This window comes from Ovis canadensis, chromosome 3 (genome assembly GCF_042477335.2).
Source record: "Ovis canadensis isolate MfBH-ARS-UI-01 breed Bighorn chromosome 3, ARS-UI_OviCan_v2, whole genome shotgun sequence".
Classification (NCBI taxonomy): domain Eukaryota; kingdom Metazoa; phylum Chordata; class Mammalia; order Artiodactyla; family Bovidae; genus Ovis; species Ovis canadensis.
Genome location: NC_091247.1, coordinates 65,996,645 through 66,015,751, shown reverse-complemented (window position 1 = coordinate 66,015,751; position 19,107 = coordinate 65,996,645). Strand labels below are relative to the sequence as shown.

Genomic DNA, 19,107 nt, shown 5'->3' with positions numbered 1-19,107 from the left:
ATGGTTTGCCTTGGAAATGAACAGATTTCATTCTGTCATTTTTGAGATTGCATACAAATACTGCATTTCAGACTCTTGTTGACTATGATGGCTACTCCATTTCTTCTATGGGATTCTTGCCCACAGTAGTAGATATAATGATCTGAGTTAAATTCACCCATTCCAGTCTATTTTAGCTTGCTGATTCCTAAAATTTAAACGTTCACTCTTGTCATCTCCTATTTGAGCACTCCCAATTTGCCTTGATTCATGGACCTAACATTCCAGGTTCCTATCGATATTGCTCTTTACAGTATAAGACTTTACTTCCATCACCAGTCACATCCACAACTGAGTGGTATTTTTGCTTTGACTCCGTCTCTTCATTCTTTCTGGAGTTACTACTCCACTGACATCTAAAAGCATATTGGGCACCTACCGACCTAGGGAGTTCATCTTTCAGTGTCCTATCTTTTTGCCTTTTCATACTGATCATTGGGGTCTCAAGGCAAGAATACTGAAGTGGTTTGCCATTCCCTTCTCCAGTGGACCACATTTTTTCAGAACTCTTCACCATGACCCATCCATCTTGGGTGGCCCTACACAGCAGGGCTCATAGTTTCATTGAGTTAGATAAGGCTCTGGTCCATGTGATCAGATTAACTAACTACCCTCACTTAAAACAAATCTTTTAAAAAAAGGACTTACCTGTTGTACTATGTGATGATATCCATTAAGTACTGCTTTCAGCTGCCAACTACATAGTAATCTAAAATTTTAATGGAACATAATGGTTTGTTCATGTTTAGAATTAAAAGAAAAAAACATTTGTATGCTAACTCTAATATGTACATACATAGAAAAGAATGACATAAACATAATTCTGACAAGTTAATAAAATTTTTACCGCTAGTACTGTTGAAAATCATGTCTTCACACTGTTGGTACTAACTTTATTTCAAAATATAAATGACTGCAATCAGCAAATGACATGCAAACAAACAGTATATTTTTTTTTAACTTTAACATATCCAAAGCAACGTTTTCTTGAACTGGATTCTTTTCCAAGATAGGTTAAATAAAACCAACAGTTTTGATCATAATTTACAGAACTTGTATTTGAGAAACCAAATGCATTATAATAATCTGTGTTTGTGCTGGCTTAGCCATGTCTGCCTGTTTGAGACTTCGTGGACTGTAGCCCCATAGGCTCCTGTGTCCATTATAACAATCTAATCTTCCTTAAATTCCAGATTAAGGACATATATACTTTTAACTGTGTAAGTAGTGATAAATTAATGTTCAACTATCTACTGTCTCACCCTCAGCTGCATTCTTAACACTGTTAGGTAACTCTTCTAGAAATGCTTTTACTTACCTAAAAGTAGAAAGTCTGAGTTTTCCCAACCATGGTCTTTTCAAACCATCATGACTCTCCTTTTCTGGTCTGCTAACCCACATCCTCTCTGCTATCTCCTGTCACAAGGGCAGAATAGCTCATTCGACTGCCCATGGGGAACCCCATCTTCAAATGTACTTTCCACCTCCTGCCACCAGCTCAGTCACATCAATTCACTAATTACTCCTTTACTGTGGTATCCTTACTTTCCACTAGCGTTTTTTCCTCTGTAACTTAAGCAAATCTTATTTTTAAGAAAATATGTAATTATAACTCTTCCTTGACTGCACACCTTTCTCTGGCCATTCCTGTTCTTCAAAGTAGTTTATACTGTTTACATTTCCTTTCTACCCACTCCAAAAACCCCAATACAAGCCGACTTCAACCACTACATGAAACCTGCAATCGAACCTGACCCCTTTGCAACACTAAACACTGTTAACCACTCTGACTTTTAAGCTGCTCTTTTTTTGGTTTCAGAAACAACTGTCCAGGTTTTCCTGTTAAATCTTCTCAATCCTTTGTCTTCTTTCAAGGTCTTCTTTATTTACTGCACCTTTAAATATTGTTATGCCCTCCAGATTATGTCACTAGCTTTCTCTTCTCACTCTATCCATGCAGGAAAACCTATCCACATTCATGGCCCCAAATCCCATGACTACTGTGACTTCTACACACATCTCCACTCCAAGCTTCATGCTTAAGTTCCCCACCAAAACACTGCTGCTGCTGCTGCTAAGTCGCTTCAGTTGTGTCCGACTCTGTGCAACCCCATAGACGGCAGCCCACCAGGCTCCTCCGTCCCTGGAATTCTCCAGGCAAGAGTACTGGAGTATAGGTTGCCATTTCCTTCTCCAACCAAAATACTACTACCTACTAAAATCTCCTGTTCATACTTCACATCTGATATGCCTGAAAACAACTCTCCTTCAACTTCTTCCATCTGTGACCTCTTCTCTAGCTTAGTGATCTGAGTTAGGAATTTGCAAAGAATCCTCCACTCCTGTCTCCCTCTTATCTCCCACTTCTGATCAGTCACAAAATCCTGTCAGTTCTACTCATAACTGTCTCTGGATTCTTCTTCCTTTCCTACCCTCAGAAAAATTTTGGAGCAGAAATTAGATTTTAGGTGCTACCTAAATTTCTATTCTCATCTCTTGACATTCCTTAAAGGGCTGTCAATACCTATAGCCCATGATGACACCTAATTTCTATCAGGGCAGAACTGATGTTGTGGGGCTTCCCATGCCTGAACATACACATAATTAACATCAGTCAGAAAGTTGGAAACAAAGTTTTCTAATTATTTTCTATTCTCCAAATATTTTCACTTGTTGTTTACTGCTTTAAATAAAAAGTAAACTAGACTGTGTTGCTGTTGAAGAGCACTTCAACATCACAGAAAATCATTTAAAAAGCACACTGATTTGTAAAAATCAGAAATGCTTCTGCCTAACTAATTAATAAGCAGAACTCTAACAAACAGAATCAGTTTATACAGATGTGACTGCCCATCCCACCAAGATGCCTGTAGAGTATATAACAAAATACCACATTACCTGGCATTCCTCAGCTGTAAATCTTTGGGCAGCAATAGTCTAAGGTGGAAATCTCTTCCCTGTGGAAAATATTAAAAAGCTTCACTCAAATTAAGAGAAGTCAATCAGAATCACATAAAAAAGGCAACATTTTCCTGTATTTTCTAAAAGGTATCAACTTTATTCAAATTCTTGTTAAAATACAACCAACAAAATAGTGCATTTAAGGGAAAATAACTGAAAAATATGTCAGAAACTTTTGTGATTATTGGGTAATCAAAACACTGAGACAGGATTTTGTTTTTAAAGAAAAAGTCATTCACATAAATAAGAAATACTAACAAATTGTTATGCAGACATAAAGGAGAAAATTAAATGTTATTTCTTAGGAAATAAATTCAAGAAAAAAGAAATTCCCTCAAACTGATTTGGAAATAGAAGAAAAAATCATGACATACCCCATATTTGTAGTTTTCCAAATTTTAATAAAGTGAAAATATTTAAATAATCTTAATATACCAGAGAAATATTTTCATAAATTGGAGTATATTTAGTTCTCCCACACTTAAAGACCTTTAATAAATAAAATCCTTGAAACACTGTTACTTAATTTAAATATTCATTAACTATAATCTGAAAAAACTAAATTTTACTTAAAAGTCCTTCTAAGGAAAGAAGGACAGTTCTCTGAGAAATATACTGTTTTACTTTCTTGAGAAAGTGAATGGGAAAGCAGCTTAAACTTTGTACCTTAAATAGCATAATACACATGAAATCTAAGCAAAGGTAAGCAGAAAAAGACAAACAGAAATATAATCTTTTACTCCAACAGTATAAAATGAAAAAGAGTAATAAAATTCTTGAAAAACAATTACCACGAGAATTTTATCAGAATCTCCCTCAAAGCAGTTTCAAAAATAGAGGAACACAATTAAATGTACCCCATAACCTTTACTTTCATGGTAATATTGCAGTTCTGACTTTCATTACATTTAAATGTCCTTTAAAAAATGAAACAAAATGTACTACTGACCTTTTCAAAAGGTCAAGTAACAATAATTCACTATTTCATTAAACCACTAAAAAGTATTATGTAGTAACCTTAACCTAACTTTATAGACACCCCACACATAGGTGTAAGAACAATCCGGAACTCAAAATTTACATGAAAAATAGTAAAACTACTCTACTCAACTGTGTTACGTAAAATAATAAAATTCCAAAGTCTCTTATTTGCAAAATCCAACCATTTTAAAAGTGAAATGCCATGTCACATGTCATAATACTGATTCAAGAAAATGTCTAAAATTATCTTTTTTTAGTTAAATCATAGGAAAAAAAATGTTAACTGCTCTCATGAAGAATTTCCAAATTTACAGCAAACAAAAGTATCAACAGTTGCCTAAATCTGAATCTGTCTACATACCATTCCCAAAAAATATGTACATCAAAATTAAGAGCAAATAGAACCAGAAAAATCCCGTCTTAGGCAGAGGCAGAAGAAAGAGAATGGTATAAACTTCCAAACTGCCTGTAAGAAGAAAAATACAAACCGCTTTCCAGTGCCTTCCATCCTGAGGCTCCTACATCAAGTCCTTTGAGAGAGCTAGGGGATTCAGGAAATTTAAAAAAAAAAAAAAAAAAAAACCAGAAAACAGAAGAGGGGATTAGATTATGTGTGAAAAATAAAGAATTAGCAACATAAAAGTCAAGGACCTCATCTTGGATAAGAACTGTAAAAGTAGAAGATAGTAAAAGGGTGATCCTTTGGAAACGGTGTTAAGAGGAAAAAGTAGCAACTATGGGAAACTGAGGGTCTTACATAACATTAAAAATGCTGGATTTTTCCTCCAACACTACCGAAAACAATCATCCATTAAGTAAACTGCATTTTGCAAACAGAAGAGAGTACTTTTTTAAATTAGAGTATAATTGCTTCCCTGGTGGCTCAGAGGGTAAAGCATCTGCCTGTGATGCATAAGACCCAGGTTCCATCCTGGGTCAGGAAGATCCCCTGGAGAAGGAAATAGCAACCCACTCCAGTATTCTTGCCTGGAAAATCGCATGGACAGAGGAGCTTGATGGGCTACAGTCCATGGGGTCGCAAAGAGTCGAACACGACTGAGCGAGTACACTTACACTTACTTACTTATAGTTGCTTTACACTGCTGTATCAGTTTCTGCTGTACAGCAAAATGAATCAGCCATAAATATACATATATTCCTTCTATTTTGCATTTCCTTGCTATGTAGATCCAAAGAGGGCATGCTTGAGGAATTTAACAAATTACTGCAGCCAACGGTTGACAAACACAAAGATAATGTGTCCATCAATGCTAAGCTCAGTTCAGTTCAGTAGCTCAGTCATATCCAACTCTTTGCTACCCCATCACCAATTCCTGGAGCTTGCTCAAACTCATGTCCATTGACTCAGTGATGCCATCCAACCATCTCACCCTCTGTCATCCCCTTCTCCTTCTGCCTTCAATCTTTCCCAGCATCAGGATCTTTTCCAATGAGTCGGTTCTTTGCATCAGGTGGCCAGAGTATTGGTATTTCAGCTTCAGCATCAGTCCTTCCAATGAAAATTCAGGAATGATTTCCTCTAGGATGGGCTGGTTCGATCTCCTTGCAGTCCAAGGGACTCTCAAGATCTTCTCCAACACAACAGTTCAAAAGCATCAATTCTTCGGCACTGACTCAAAGTTTATAGTCGAACTCTCACATCCATACATGACTACTAGAAAAACCATAGCTTTGACTAGATGGACCTTTGTCAGCAAGTAATGCCTCTACTTTTTAATATGCTGTCTAGGTTGGTCATAACTTTTCTTCTAAGGAGCAAGCATCTTTTCATTGTCACCATCTGCAGTGATTTTGGAGCCCCTCAAAATATAGTCTGCCACTGTTTCCATTGTTTCCCCATCTATTTGCCATGAAGTGATGGGACCAGATGCCATGATCTTAGTTTTCTGAATGCTGAGTTTGAAGCCAACTTTTTTATTCTCCTCTTTCACTTCCATCAAGAGGTTCTTTAGTTCTTCTTTGCTTTCTGCCATAAGGGTGGCATATCTGCATATCTGAAGTTATTGATATTTCTCCCAGCAATCTTTAATTCCAGGTTGTGCCTCATCCAGTCCAGCATTTCACATGATGTACTCTGCATATAAGTTAAATAAGCAGGGTGACAATAAACAGCCTTGATGTACTCCTTTTCCTATTTGGAACCAGTCTGTTGTTCCATGTCCAGTTCTAACTGTTGCTTCTTGACCTGCATACTACTATGACCTGCTAACCTACTATGAGACAAAATCAAAATGTGGAGAGAGAGGTGGGAGGGGGATTCGGGATGGAGGGGACATTATATGTACCTATGGCTGATTCACACTGATGTATGGCAAAAACCATCACAATACTGTAAAGTAATTGTCCTCCAAATAAAATAAATATATAAATTAAAAAAAATAAGAACTGAGACATTTCAGGTGATGACAGTCCCTCAACATAAACAAAAAACAAAAGGCATAAACAAATTACAGTACTGAATTAAACATTATTTGGTGAGTATTTGCACCCAGATTCAGAAATTTTAAAACCTCGTAACAGAAACTGAGGCGAAAAAAAGACAAAATAATATTAAAATGGAAGGATAAATTAAGAGCTATTCAAAAGAGAATAGAATAAAATAAAAAATTCATAAAAGACAAAAAGGTAAGAAAATGACCAAATGAGAAAAAAATTAAAGACCACTTGAGAAAAGCAACTGAAGTGGAACACAAGCAAAAATAAAAAAAACAAAAACCCCAATAAGAAAAAGATCAAATAACATATGGGAAATAGAATAATAAATAAAACAAGACTTTAAAAAGCCACAGTGGAACAAACTTTTAATAATCCGAGTGAAAATGCTCACTTAATAATATGTAATTCAGTATTCCTTTAAGAAACTGAAAGGGAACGTCCTTTAGTTTATATAATGGAACAACCGGGAAGGATTTATCTTCCCATTTTAACTAAAAGACTGGACAAAATACTTGAAACAATGATTTTTAGACATCAAACAACAGGCAGCACAGGACAATGACCCCTGAAAGAAGGGAAACAAAGGAGAAAAGTCTCTGTAATTGGCCAGCCTGGAGAATTTTCAGGCTGCAGGGCAAGGATGAAGAACCAAATAGAGCTTAACATATTCTATTATTTGAGAAGACAGGCATGAGTAAGGGGAGGCCAAGGCATGTAGAATTTACAAGGTATAGTACAAAAGAGGAGAGAAATACATGGAGAAAAATTACACAGAGAATAATTCTACAGAACTTCAGAGAATTCCTAAAAAGGGTTCTTCCGCTGAGTACTGATTGCCACAGGATGTGAGACTACCTAAAGATGGGGAGATAAGAGAATATCTCGAGGCACTCACACAAGGCTAAAAGAATCATGTTCTAACCAATCAGAGTGGAAAACCTTGTACTATAAGAGCTATTAAACAGTACTCTTCAGAGTGTTGTCTTAGTGGCATAACCAGATCTCTAGGCTCAAGTCTGTTCTGTTTCAGCTTAACAGAGCTTAAAAGTAAACCTTGGAAAGATTTGCTGTTTCCAAGTAATTTAAAGGTTGTCATTCAGTCACTCAGTTGTGTCCAACTCCTTGCAACCCCATGAACTACAATATTCCAGGCTTCCCTGTCTTTCACCATCTTCCAAAATTTGCTCAAACTCATGTCCATTGAGTCGGTGATGCCATCCAACTATCTCTACTTGTTGCCCCTGTCTCCTCCTGCTCTCAATCTTTCCCAGCCTCAAAGGCTTTTACAATGAGTTGGTTCTTTGAAATCAAGAATATTTAAGAGAACAAAAAATTTCATACAGCCAGTGGAATGCACAATGTATGTCAACCAATCAAAATACCAGGTATGCAAAGAAGTAAGAAAATAAGATTAAAAAGAGAAAAATCAAGAGAAACAAATATAAAATGGCAGATGATAGAGCTTCCCCTCCTCCACTTAAGCAGTTATGTTCAGGAAGGTAGAGAAAAGCACCAGTATGCTAAACAGACACAAAAAAACACAAAGACCCAAGTTGAAGAGATGAAAAATACAACGTTTGAGATGAAAAATGTTACAATACAGTTATTAACAGCAGATTAAACACTGAAAAAAATATATTTGTGTACCTGAAAACACAGAAGTAGAACATCCAAAGAAAGCAGAGAAACTGACTGGAAAATGGGAAAAAAAATCAATGAATTATGGAACAACTTAAAGTGACTTAATACACATGTATTTGGAGTCCCCAACATAGGAAGCAGGAAGGAGCAAAAAACTTTTTGAAGAAATAATGGCTGAAGTTTTTCCAAATTAAATGAAAATACAGATCCAAAAAGCACAATAAACCCTATGAAGGAAAAACATGAAGGCAACTACATCAAGGAACATCACAATCAAATTGACAGAAACCAGTGAGAAAAATATTAACAGTCAAAGAAAAACAATACACTTACAGAGGATCAAAGATAAAGATAAAAAGTAGAGATTTCTCATACATAATAAAACAAGACAATGAAACAAAGCTGCTAAAGCACTAAAACAAGAAGTCAACCTAGAACTTTATACCCAGTGAAAGTATCTTTCAAAAGATCAAATAAACAATTTTTGAGACATAAAACAGCTGAAGAATTCAGCACTAGCAGATATGCACTACAAGAAATGGTAAAGGACCAAGTTTAGGGAGAAAGTAAATGAGTCCACGGGGAACAAAGACATGGACATGACTGAGTGACTGAACAAAAATAACAACAAAATAAAACAAGATGGAAATCTGGGTATACAACAAAGAGTATCAGAAACAGTAAATATATAGATAAATATAAAAGACCTTTTTCTTATTTTTCAAAATCTCTTTAAAGCATAATTAATTGTGCCAAAGCTGGAATGACTTAAACAACAAATAACGTAGTGCTAGAATATAATTCAAAATATAAAATATCTGTATGTCCATACTGATATAAATGATTGAATTAAGAAATGGAGAAATTAATCTCGTATGCAGAAGAATTCCAGATAAATTACGACTGACTCTTGAACAACATGAGTTTGAATTGTTCAGGTCCACTTATACATAGATTTTTTTTTTTTTTACAATAACTACATACTGTAGTGCTATACAATCTGCACTTGGCTGATTTCACAGATGGATTTTCACGCCCACAAGGTTTAGCACACTTAAGCTTTGCGTTATTCAAGGGTTAACTGTATATAGATACTCCACTTCAAAAGGGAGGCAGAATAATTCCCCACTTCTTAATAAGGGCTGCTCATAGTGACTTCCTGCCAAAGAATACAGTATGGAAAGGGGTTGGAAAAAAAGCGACATCCCAGTAGGGAAACCTACAAACACAACTTCAGCCAAGTGATCAAAGTCAACATCAACAGTCATAAATCATGTTGATAATATGTACCCTTAACATGATGTGATGAAATGGTATCTAAACTTTGTGATGTTTCTCTCAAAAACCCATAAAGCCTAATCACAAGAAAAAAGGCAAATCCTAGTAGAGCAGTGTCCTACAATAAACTTGACTAGAATTCCTCAATTAAAAGGGTCATTTCATAATCATAAAGGAGTCAGAGTCATCGAAAACAAGGAAGGTCTAAAAAATTATCACAGCTCACAGAAGCCTTCATGGCAAATAAATGGGGAAACAATGGAAACAGTGAGAGATTTTATTTTGGGGGGCTCCAAAAGCACTGCAGTTTGGTAACTGCAGCCATGAAATTAAAAGACACTTGCTCCTTGGAAGAAAAGCTATGACAAACCTAGACAGCATATTAAAAAGCAGAGACATTACCGTGCCGACAAAGGTCCATCTAGTCAAAGCTCTGGTTTTTCCAGTAGTCATGTGTGAATGTGAGAGTTGGACTATAAAGAAAGCTGAGCACTGAAGAATTGATGCCTTTGAACTGTGGTGTTGGAGAAGACTCTTGAGAGTCTCTTAGACTGCAAGGAGATCCAACCAGTCCATTCTAAAGGAAAACAGTTCTAAATATTCATTGGAAGGACAACACAAAAGAAGATTCTACACGTGGATATCACCAGATAGCCAATACGGAAATCAGACTGATTAGATTCTTTGCAGCCAAAGATGCAGAAGCTCTACACAGTCACCAAAAACAAGACCGGGAGTTGACTGTGGCTCAGATCATGAACTGCTTATTGCCAAATTCAGACTTAAATTGAAGAAAGTAGGGAAAACAACTAGACCATCAGGTATGACCTAAATCAAATCCCTAACAGAAAGTGAGAAATACATTTAAGGGACTAGATCTGATAGACAGAGTGCCTGATGAACTATGGACAGAGGTTCCTGACACTGTACAGGAGACAGGGATTAAGACCATCCCCAAGGAAAAGAAATGCAAAAAAGCAAAATGGCTGTCTGAGGAGGCCTTACAAATACCTGTGAAAAGAAGAGAAGTGAAAACCCAAGGAGAAAAGGAAAGATATACCCATTTGAATGCAGAGTTCCAAAGAATAGCAAAGAGAGAGAAGAAAGCCTTCCTCAGCAATCAATGCAAAGAAATAGAGGAAAACAATAGAATGGGAAAGACTACAGATCTCTTCAAGAAAATTAGAGATACCAAGGGAACATTTCATGCAAAAATGGGCTCAATAAAGGACAGAAATGGTATGGACCTAACAGAAGCAGAAGATACCAAGAAGAGGTGGCAAGAATACACAGAAAGAACTATACAAAAAAGATTCTCATGACCCAGATAATCACGATAGTGTGATCATTCACCTAGAGCCAGACATCCCGGAATGTGAAGTCAAGTGAGCCATAGGAAGCATCTCTACAAAGCTAGTGGAGGTGATGGAATTCCAGTTGAGCTATTTCAAACCCTAAAAGATGACTCTGTGAAAGGGCTGCAGTCAGTATGTCAGCAAATTTGGAAAACTCAGCAGTGGCCACAGGACTGGAAAAGGTCAGTTTTTATTCTAACCCCAAAGAGCAATGCCAAAGAATGCTCAAACTACCATACAATTGCACTCATTTCACACACTAGTAAAGCAATGCTCAAAATTCTCCAAGCCAGGCGTCAGCAATACGTGAACTATGAAGTTCCAGATGTTCAAGCTGGTTTCAGAGAAGGCACAAGAACCAGAGATCAAATTGCCAACATCAGCTGGATCATGGAAAAAGCATGAGAGTTCCAGAAAAATATCTTTTTCTGCTTTACTGACTATGCCAAAGGCTCTGACTGTGTGGATCACAAGAAACTGTGGAAAATTCTGAAAGAGATGGGAATACCAGACCACCTGACCTGCCTCTTGAGAAATCCAAATGCAGGTCAAGAAGCAATAGCTAGAAATGAACATGTAACAACAGACTGGTTCCAAACAGGAAAAGGAGTAAGTCAAGGCTATATATTGTCACTCTGTTTATTTATATGCAGAGTACATCATGAGAAACGCTGGGCTGGAGGAAGCACAAACTGGAATCAAGATTGCCGGGAGAAGTATCAATAACCTCAGCTATGCAGATGACACCACCCTTATGGCAGAAAGTGAAGAAGAACTAAAGAGCCTCTTGATGAAAGTGAAAGAGGAGAGTGAAAAAGTTGACTGAAAGCTCAACATCCAGAAAAGTAAGATCAGCGCATCCAGTGCCATCACCTCATGGCAAATAGATGGGGAAACAGTGGAAACACTGTCAGACTTTATTCTGGGGGGCTCCAAAATCACTGCAGATGGTCATTGCAGCCATGAAATTAAAAGATGCTTACTTCTTGGAAGCAAAGTTACGACCAACCTAGACAGCGTATTAAAAAGCAGAGACATCACTTTGTCAACAAAGGTCCGTCTAGCCAAGGTTATGGTTTTTCCAGTAGTCATGTATGGATTTCAGAGTTGCACTATAAAGAAAACTGAGGGCCAAAGAATTGATGCTTTTGAATTGTGGTGTTGGAGAAGACTCTTGAGAGTCCCTTGGACTGCAAGGAGATCCAACCAGTCCATCCTAAAGGAGATCAGTCCTGGGTATTCATTGGAAGGACTGATGTTGAAACTTAAACTCGTTTGGCCACCTTATGTGAAGAGCTGAGTTATTTGAAAAGACCCTGATGCTGGGAAAGATTGAGGGCAGAAGAAGGGGATGACAGAGGATGAGATGGTTGGATGGCATCACCAACTCAACGGTCATGAGTTTGGGTAAACTCCGGGGGGTGTTGATGGACAGGGAGGCCTGGCGTGCTGCACTTCATGGGTTGCAAAGAGTCAGACAAGACTGAGCGACTAAACAAACTGAATGTAGCTGGAAATTTCAATACCCCCTTTCATTAACTGAGCAACTACAGAAACTCAGTAAGGATATACAAAACTTGAATAGCGTTATGAACCAATCTGACCTGACATTTATAGAACACTCTACCCAACAGCAGCATAATATACATTCTTTCCAAGTATACACAGAACATTTACCAAAATAAACCATATTCTACACTATCAAGTGAGATCCAATAAATTTAACAGAATTCTTATTATATAAATAATATTGTTTATCTACACTATAAAAGAAAAATGTCTCATTATCAAAGACCTAATCTTCCACCTAAAAAATTAGGAAATTTAAGATCAGGAATCAATGAAACAGAAACAGAAAATACCAGAGAAAAATAAAAAATCAAAGTTGATTCTCTGTAGAGATCAGTAAGACTTACAGGTCCCTATCCAAATCCATCAGGAAAAAGAAGAGAGACACACACAAAATACCAATATCAGGAATGGACATGAGATTATATTCATAATTTCTTTGCCAATTCTACCTTAAAGCATTGGTGCCTCATCTCCTTTTAATATGAATCAGATTTGAGAACTTGCTTCTAACAAACAGAATAAAACAGAAGTAAATGTGTAACTTTAGAGGCTGGGAGAGAAAAAGCACGGTGCAGCTTTCTGCTTAACTTCTCTGTTTTATCAGTCACTCAGAGGGAAGACAGCTGCCCTGTTGTGATGACAGTCAAACAACACTATGAGAGGTCCACATGGTGAGGAACTGAGGCCTCTATCAATAGCAGTAAAAAATCGAGTCCTTTTATATATAGCTAGTCAAGGCTACGGTTTTTCCAGTGGTCATGTATGGATGTGAGAGTTGGACTGTGAAGAAAGCTGAGCGCCAAAGAATCGATGCTTTTGAACTGTGATGTTGGAGAAGACTCTCGAGAGTCCCTTGGACTGCAAGGAGATCCAACCAGTCCATTTCAAAGGAGATCAGTCCTCGGTGTTCTTTGGAAGGACTGATGCTAAAGCTGAAACTCCAATATTTTGGCCACCTGATGCGAAGAGTTGACTCATTGGAAAAGACTCTGATGCTGGGAGGGATTGGGGGCAGGAGGAGAAGGGGACAACAGAGGATGAGATGGCTGGATGGCATCACTGACTCAATGGACATGAGTTTGGTGAACTCCGGGAGTTCTTGATGGACAGGGAGGTCTGGCGTGCTGCAATTCATGGGGTCGCAAAGAGTCAGACGTGACTGAACTGAACTGAATCTATAGCTGTGTGAATAAGCAATCTTGGCAGCAAAATTTTCTCGCTCTAGTTAAGTGTGTAGATAACAGACATCCTGGCCAAAATCTTCACTGCTATCTCAGGAGAAACACTGATCCAAGATCATCCAGCTGCTGTTGCTGCTGCTGCTAAGTCACTCCAGTTGTGTCCAACTCTGTGCGACCCCATAGACGGCAGACCATCAGGCTCCCCCGTCCCTGGGATTCTCCAGGCAAGAACACTGGAGTGGGTTGCCATTTCCTTCTCCAATGCATGAAAGTGAAAAGTGAAAGTGAAGTAGCTCAGTCGTGTCTGACTCATCGTGACCCCATGGACTGCAGCCCACCAAGCTCCTCTGTCCATGGGATTTTCCAGGCAAGAGTACTGGAGTGGGGTGCCATCGCCTCTTCTGTCATCCAGCTGAGTCACATCCAAATTCCTGATCCACAGAAAAGGTGAGATAATTTAATGTCTGTTGTTTTAAGGCACTAAGGTGTGGAACAGTCATATACAGCAAAAGGCAACCAAAATAGGGAGCATCATTACAGATCCCAAAGCCATTAAAAGGATAATAAGAGAATATCATAAACTTTTAAACCAATAAATTCAAAAATCTAGATGAAAATTCTCAAAGGAAACAAACTACCAAAGCTTACTTAAGGGAAGATAAAGAATCTGATAACAGGGAAAACACCTTTTACTCACGCACAGATCACCCACAAATAAATAAAATTTTATTTTTAAAAACATCACTGTTTATTCACAGTGCAATAAAACCAGAAATAGCAAATTAAAATGAAAAAAGACATTCCATGAGAAAAATTTTAGATTAAATAACTCCCGAATGCAGGGAAACTACAAATTAAAATTAAGTTTTAAAAAATAAAACATACATGTCAGCATCTACAGGATACCTTTAAAACGGTAATGAGGGAAAATTGCTGATTGTTAAAAACACATCAAGAAAAATATTGTCTCACTGGCCAAATTTGGGATAATTTAAACGTCAAATAGGAAAGAAAGGATTATAATCCATTAGGTAAATTACTTTTAAAATCCATAAGCCTGATATAAATAAATGGCAAAGGGAAAGTCACTCTATCACAGAATGACAATTAATAAATACAGAAGAAAGAAAATCATCATTGGGAAACATCAATTAACTGACTGGAACAAGAGTCAATGGCTGCTACAATGGAGGTGGTGGGGAGGAAAGAGAATTTGATGTTTCAAAGTAGCTTCCTCTAAGTCCTTAATAATTATAAGAGGAAAATCTGGCAGATGCCACCTTAAACCTGTGATCAGATAACATGATCAATAATGAGACCTGCTGACATCCCATGCCCTAAAAAGGACATGATATTCTTTCTGTGGCATATGTGTCAGAACTGCATAACCTGAACTTAAGGATGAGGAAAGAGTCAAATCTAAATTGAGGGACATTCTACCTAATGACCAGCCTGTACCCCAAAAATGTCAAGTTTATGAAAAACAGAGGAAGACCAAGGAACTATAGGTTAAAGAGACAGGACAACCAATGTAATGTGACATTTTATACCAGATGGTTAGGGGCTGGAAGGGGTATAAAAAATGTAACTGGCAACATTAAAAAAAAAATCTGAATTTGGACTTCAGATTAGATAATGGTATTATATGATGATTAAATTTCCTGATTTTGATAATGGTACTGAGGCAATGTTATGGGTGTGTCCTTGTTGTCATGAAATATACACTAAGTATTCAGGAATAAAGGAGCACTGTGTCTGCAACTTAATCTCAAACTGTTCAGGGAAATAATGTGTGTACACACCCAGCCACATACACATCAGAATAAATCAAATGAGACAAATAGAAAATAGTGAATCTCCTCAAATGTATATACAAATTTTTCCTACATCCTTGCTATGTTTCTGTAAATTTGAAATTATATACAAGACAAACATTTTTAGAAAAACCGAGCTCCACCAAAACAAATGTTAAATAAGATCTTCAGGTTAGGATTTCAACAGCTGCTTAAGCCAAGTAAAATGAAAATTGTAGCTATAAGCAAGGATTCTATAAAATTTCATCTAATCTGACTACTGATGGCTACATGTTTTCTAAGAAGCTTCAGCAGATACAAGCAATATCTCTTCAACTTTTCTAAATGTTGTGAAAGTTTTCAACTCGGTCACTCAAGACCAATACTTCCAACTGGGGGAGGAAACGGTGGATTAACTTTATTTCAGAAGTAACAATGAAATTTAACCTTTCGTGATGAAATCTACTTTCTGTGATGGTCACAATGAATTTGAAAACAAATGAAGTTCAAGTGTGTGGTCTATAATCTTTTCTTAATCCGTGTTATTTAGGATTAGTTCTACACCTAATATTTTTAGGAATAGGTAAAATTTTCATTTAGCATGTGAATTTAAATAATTCACTCAATATTCTTGATAGTGTTTTGAGGAAACTTCAAACCATGTGGTAATTGCTAAAACATGGCCCCTATCCTCAAAAAGTATGTGTGCTAGTTGGGGAGAGGGCGAATTTGTCCGGAAAGCAAAGTCTATACTCAGAATTCTAACCTAAGGTAGCTTGGTAGAGGAGGAAACCCTACGAGTGGCATTAGATATACTGAGTTTAAAGGAGTCTATTGCGATCAAGGACAAGTAACTTAATCCCCTTCAGTTCCCCATGCCGTGATTTACTCAACAATAAAATGAGATTTTTTTTCTGCTTCAAAAGACTGAGGATTAGGTGAGATATTGTAGTTGGAAAGCGCTTTGTAACTTCAAAGCCCTACACGTGTTTACTATGTGTAATAAACTCCACCAAGAGAGGCCACCTGGAATCGGCAAAGATAATTCGGTTGTCATGAGTTCCTACAAAATACCGCAACTGGATGTGCTCTGGTACCCTGGATTTGGCAGAGAGCCAAAATGAGATTCTCCCCAAAAATGTTCTTTCTTCGGGAAATATCAATATAACGAGCGAGCACAGGACAACCCTCTGAATGGCCTCCAACCTTCCTGGGGCTGAGCGAATGTTAAGTATCGCGGCAAGCAAAAACTGACCAATTTTTGCAAAACTTGAAACGTGCGACCGACGCCAACCTAGGAGCCAGGCAGAGAGGGGCGGGGACGAGGGGGCGTGGCCCGCAGCCGGTTTCCCCCCCGGCCCCCCGCCCCACTCTCCCCGCGCGCGCGGACCTCCTGGCGTCTCCCGTAGGCGGTTACCGGGGCCCAGGCGTGCAAACGGCGGCGAGGAACGGGTTTCCAGCAACAGCCCACAATTCTCAAACTTCTACTCTCCGAGGAGCCCTCGCGGGCCACCCTTCTCAAAAACCGCAAGTCCGATTCCCCCAATCCTTCGGGTCACAGACTTCCACGGCCCAGGCTGCACCGCCAAAGGAAAGCTCTCCGAGCGAAAGAGCATCAGCCGGGCGAATACCTGAGCCGAAATGAAGCCTTCATACACGGTTTTCGCCCGGTTCTGGGGCAGAAAGAGCGGAAACTGGCGCAGCAGGGTCGCTTCCGTCTCCGCCATAGCGCGCGGCCCGCGGCACCGTTGGGGTACTGGCGGCCGCTGGTCCCGCACATGCGCAGTCTTGCCTGCGCCTGGGGCGCCGAGACGTACACTCGGCGCGTTTGGCGGGAAGTCTCGAGCTTTCCCTGGGCGAAAATGAAGGTCCGGTGGTAGTCGGGATGCCTGGGCTCAGTAGGAGGCAGCATTGGCCCCAACGCTAGGCAGGAGGGAAGATTATTTTCTGAACCTGACCCAACCTGATCATACTAGCTATGATTGTCCGGAGAACCGTGTTGGATGTTTATATTAATCCAGACTCAAGTCAACACCAGGTTTCTGGTGCGTTGCACTTGTGAATATCTAAGGCAAAACAGGAGGGGAAATTGCTAATGGACTTGAGGAGCCGAATTTAATATTTCTTTAACAACCCTTCTATGTGCCGTGCTAAGTCACTTAAGTCGTGTCACTTAAGTAGGACCAACACAAAGATTATGTGACCCTATGGACTGTGGCCAGCCAGACTTTTCTGTCCGTGGGATTCTCCAGGCGAGGATACTGGTATACATATTTCTAATTCAGGAATGGTAATTATCCATTCCTTTTTTTTTTTTTTTTTTTTTACTAAGGGGTGATTAAGGAACTTAATATTTACTGCACATTTGATTTCAATCAATATTCAATGCAGTATTCAATATTGCAATCAATTCAATCAATATTCAGTCAATTCAGTATTCAATATTGTATTTTTGAACCCTTGTATTTGCTAAACGTCATTGTAATAGGCTACAGGTTATGCAAAAATGAGTAAGATTCACACCCAAACGTTTTGATTGCCCTCAAAATCGGATGAGACTTTCTCAAGATACTTAGTTTGACAAAAACTATAAGTTTTCTGGATGCTTAGAGAAAAACAAGAATGTTAGCAATGTAAATATAAATTACTTTAAAGCAGTGGCTTTCCAAAGATCCTGGATCCATTAGCATCATGTGGGAAATTTTACATCACCTTTACAGAAAGGCAAATTCTCACCCGTCTGTCTCAGACCTAGGGAATCCCAAACTCTGAGAGAGACGCCCAATCATCTGTGTTACAAGCCCTGGAGGTACTATGTTGCACAGGCTAAAGTTAGAGAATCTCCCCAGAGGCATGGCATGCCTCCACTCAAGTTATGCAGTTCGTTTATGAAAGATGACAGGCTACAAGTTTTGTGAGGGGCATAAAGTGAAGGTCGTTAAAACAGTAGGATAATTAGCACGTATAGACAATACCTTCAAGGACTTATAACTTATTAGTTAAAACACTTGCTGTTACCAAGGATTTCCCTGGTGGTCCGGTGGCTGAGACTCTTCCCTCCCAATGCAGGGTTAGGGTTAGGTTCGATCCGGATTTCTGGTCAGGGAGCTAGATCCCACATGCTTCAGCTAAGACCCAGAGCAGCCAAATAAGTAAATAAATTTTTTTTTTTTAATTTGCTGTTTCCAGTATTTCAAACTTCTCTACCACCCCCACAACGCTGTTCCCCATGGAAGGCTTTTTCAACTGCTACCTCTTTTTGGAAACCTTTTATTGATGAAAATTATTGCTTTCGCTAATCACTTGGTATATTTCTTGGTATATTGTTGGTGTTCATTAACTATTTACTAAAATGTTAATTAATATCCAGTAGTCCTATAGGCTGGAGAAGGCAATGGCACCCTGCTCCAGTACACTTGCCTGGAAAATCCCATGGACAGAGGAGCCTGGTAGGCTGCAGTCCATGGGATCACTAGGAGTCAGACATGATTGAGAGACTTCACTTTCACTCATTGGAGGAGGAAATGGTAAACCACTCCAGGGTTCTTGCCTGGAGAATCCCAGGGATGGGGAAGCCTGGTGAGTGATCACACCATTGTGATTATCTGAGTCGTAAAGATCTTTTTTGTACAGTTCTTCTGTGTATTCTTGCCATCTCTTCTTAATATCTTCTGCTTCTGTTAGGTCAATACCATTTCTGTCCTTTATCGAGCCCATCTTTCCATGAAATGTTCCCTTGGTATCTCTAATTTTCTTGACGAGATCTCTAGGCTTTCCCATTCTGTTGTTTTCCTCTATTTCTTTGCATTGATTTTATTTATTAATTTATTATTATATATCTGTTGATAC

General features: G+C 38.5%; 1 protein-coding gene across 4 annotated transcripts in view; it reads right to left on the bottom strand.

The window, feature by feature from the left end:
- Window positions 1-17,046, bottom strand: part of FANCL (FA complementation group L) — an 87,953-nt gene extending 70,907 nt beyond the window's left edge. Inside the window, exons 1-4 of one of the 4 annotated variants that reach the window (XM_069583265.1) lie at window positions 16,890-17,042; window positions 4,470-4,522; window positions 2,938-2,996; window positions 688-748 (exon numbers count right to left, since the gene is read on the bottom strand). Coding sequence is in view for 3 of the 4 variants with exons in the window: in XM_069583261.1 (XP_069439362.1) it covers window positions 688-748; window positions 2,938-2,996; window positions 16,890-16,985 (216 nt within the window). In the remaining variant the exon portion in view is untranslated. Of the gene's footprint in view, window positions 1-687; window positions 749-2,937; window positions 2,997-4,469; window positions 4,523-16,889 lie in introns of all 4 variants that reach the window. The other 3 variants (XM_069583261.1, XM_069583262.1, XM_069583264.1) reach the window with 3 other exon arrangements.
- Between the last annotated feature and the right edge of the window lie 2,061 nt (window positions 17,047-19,107).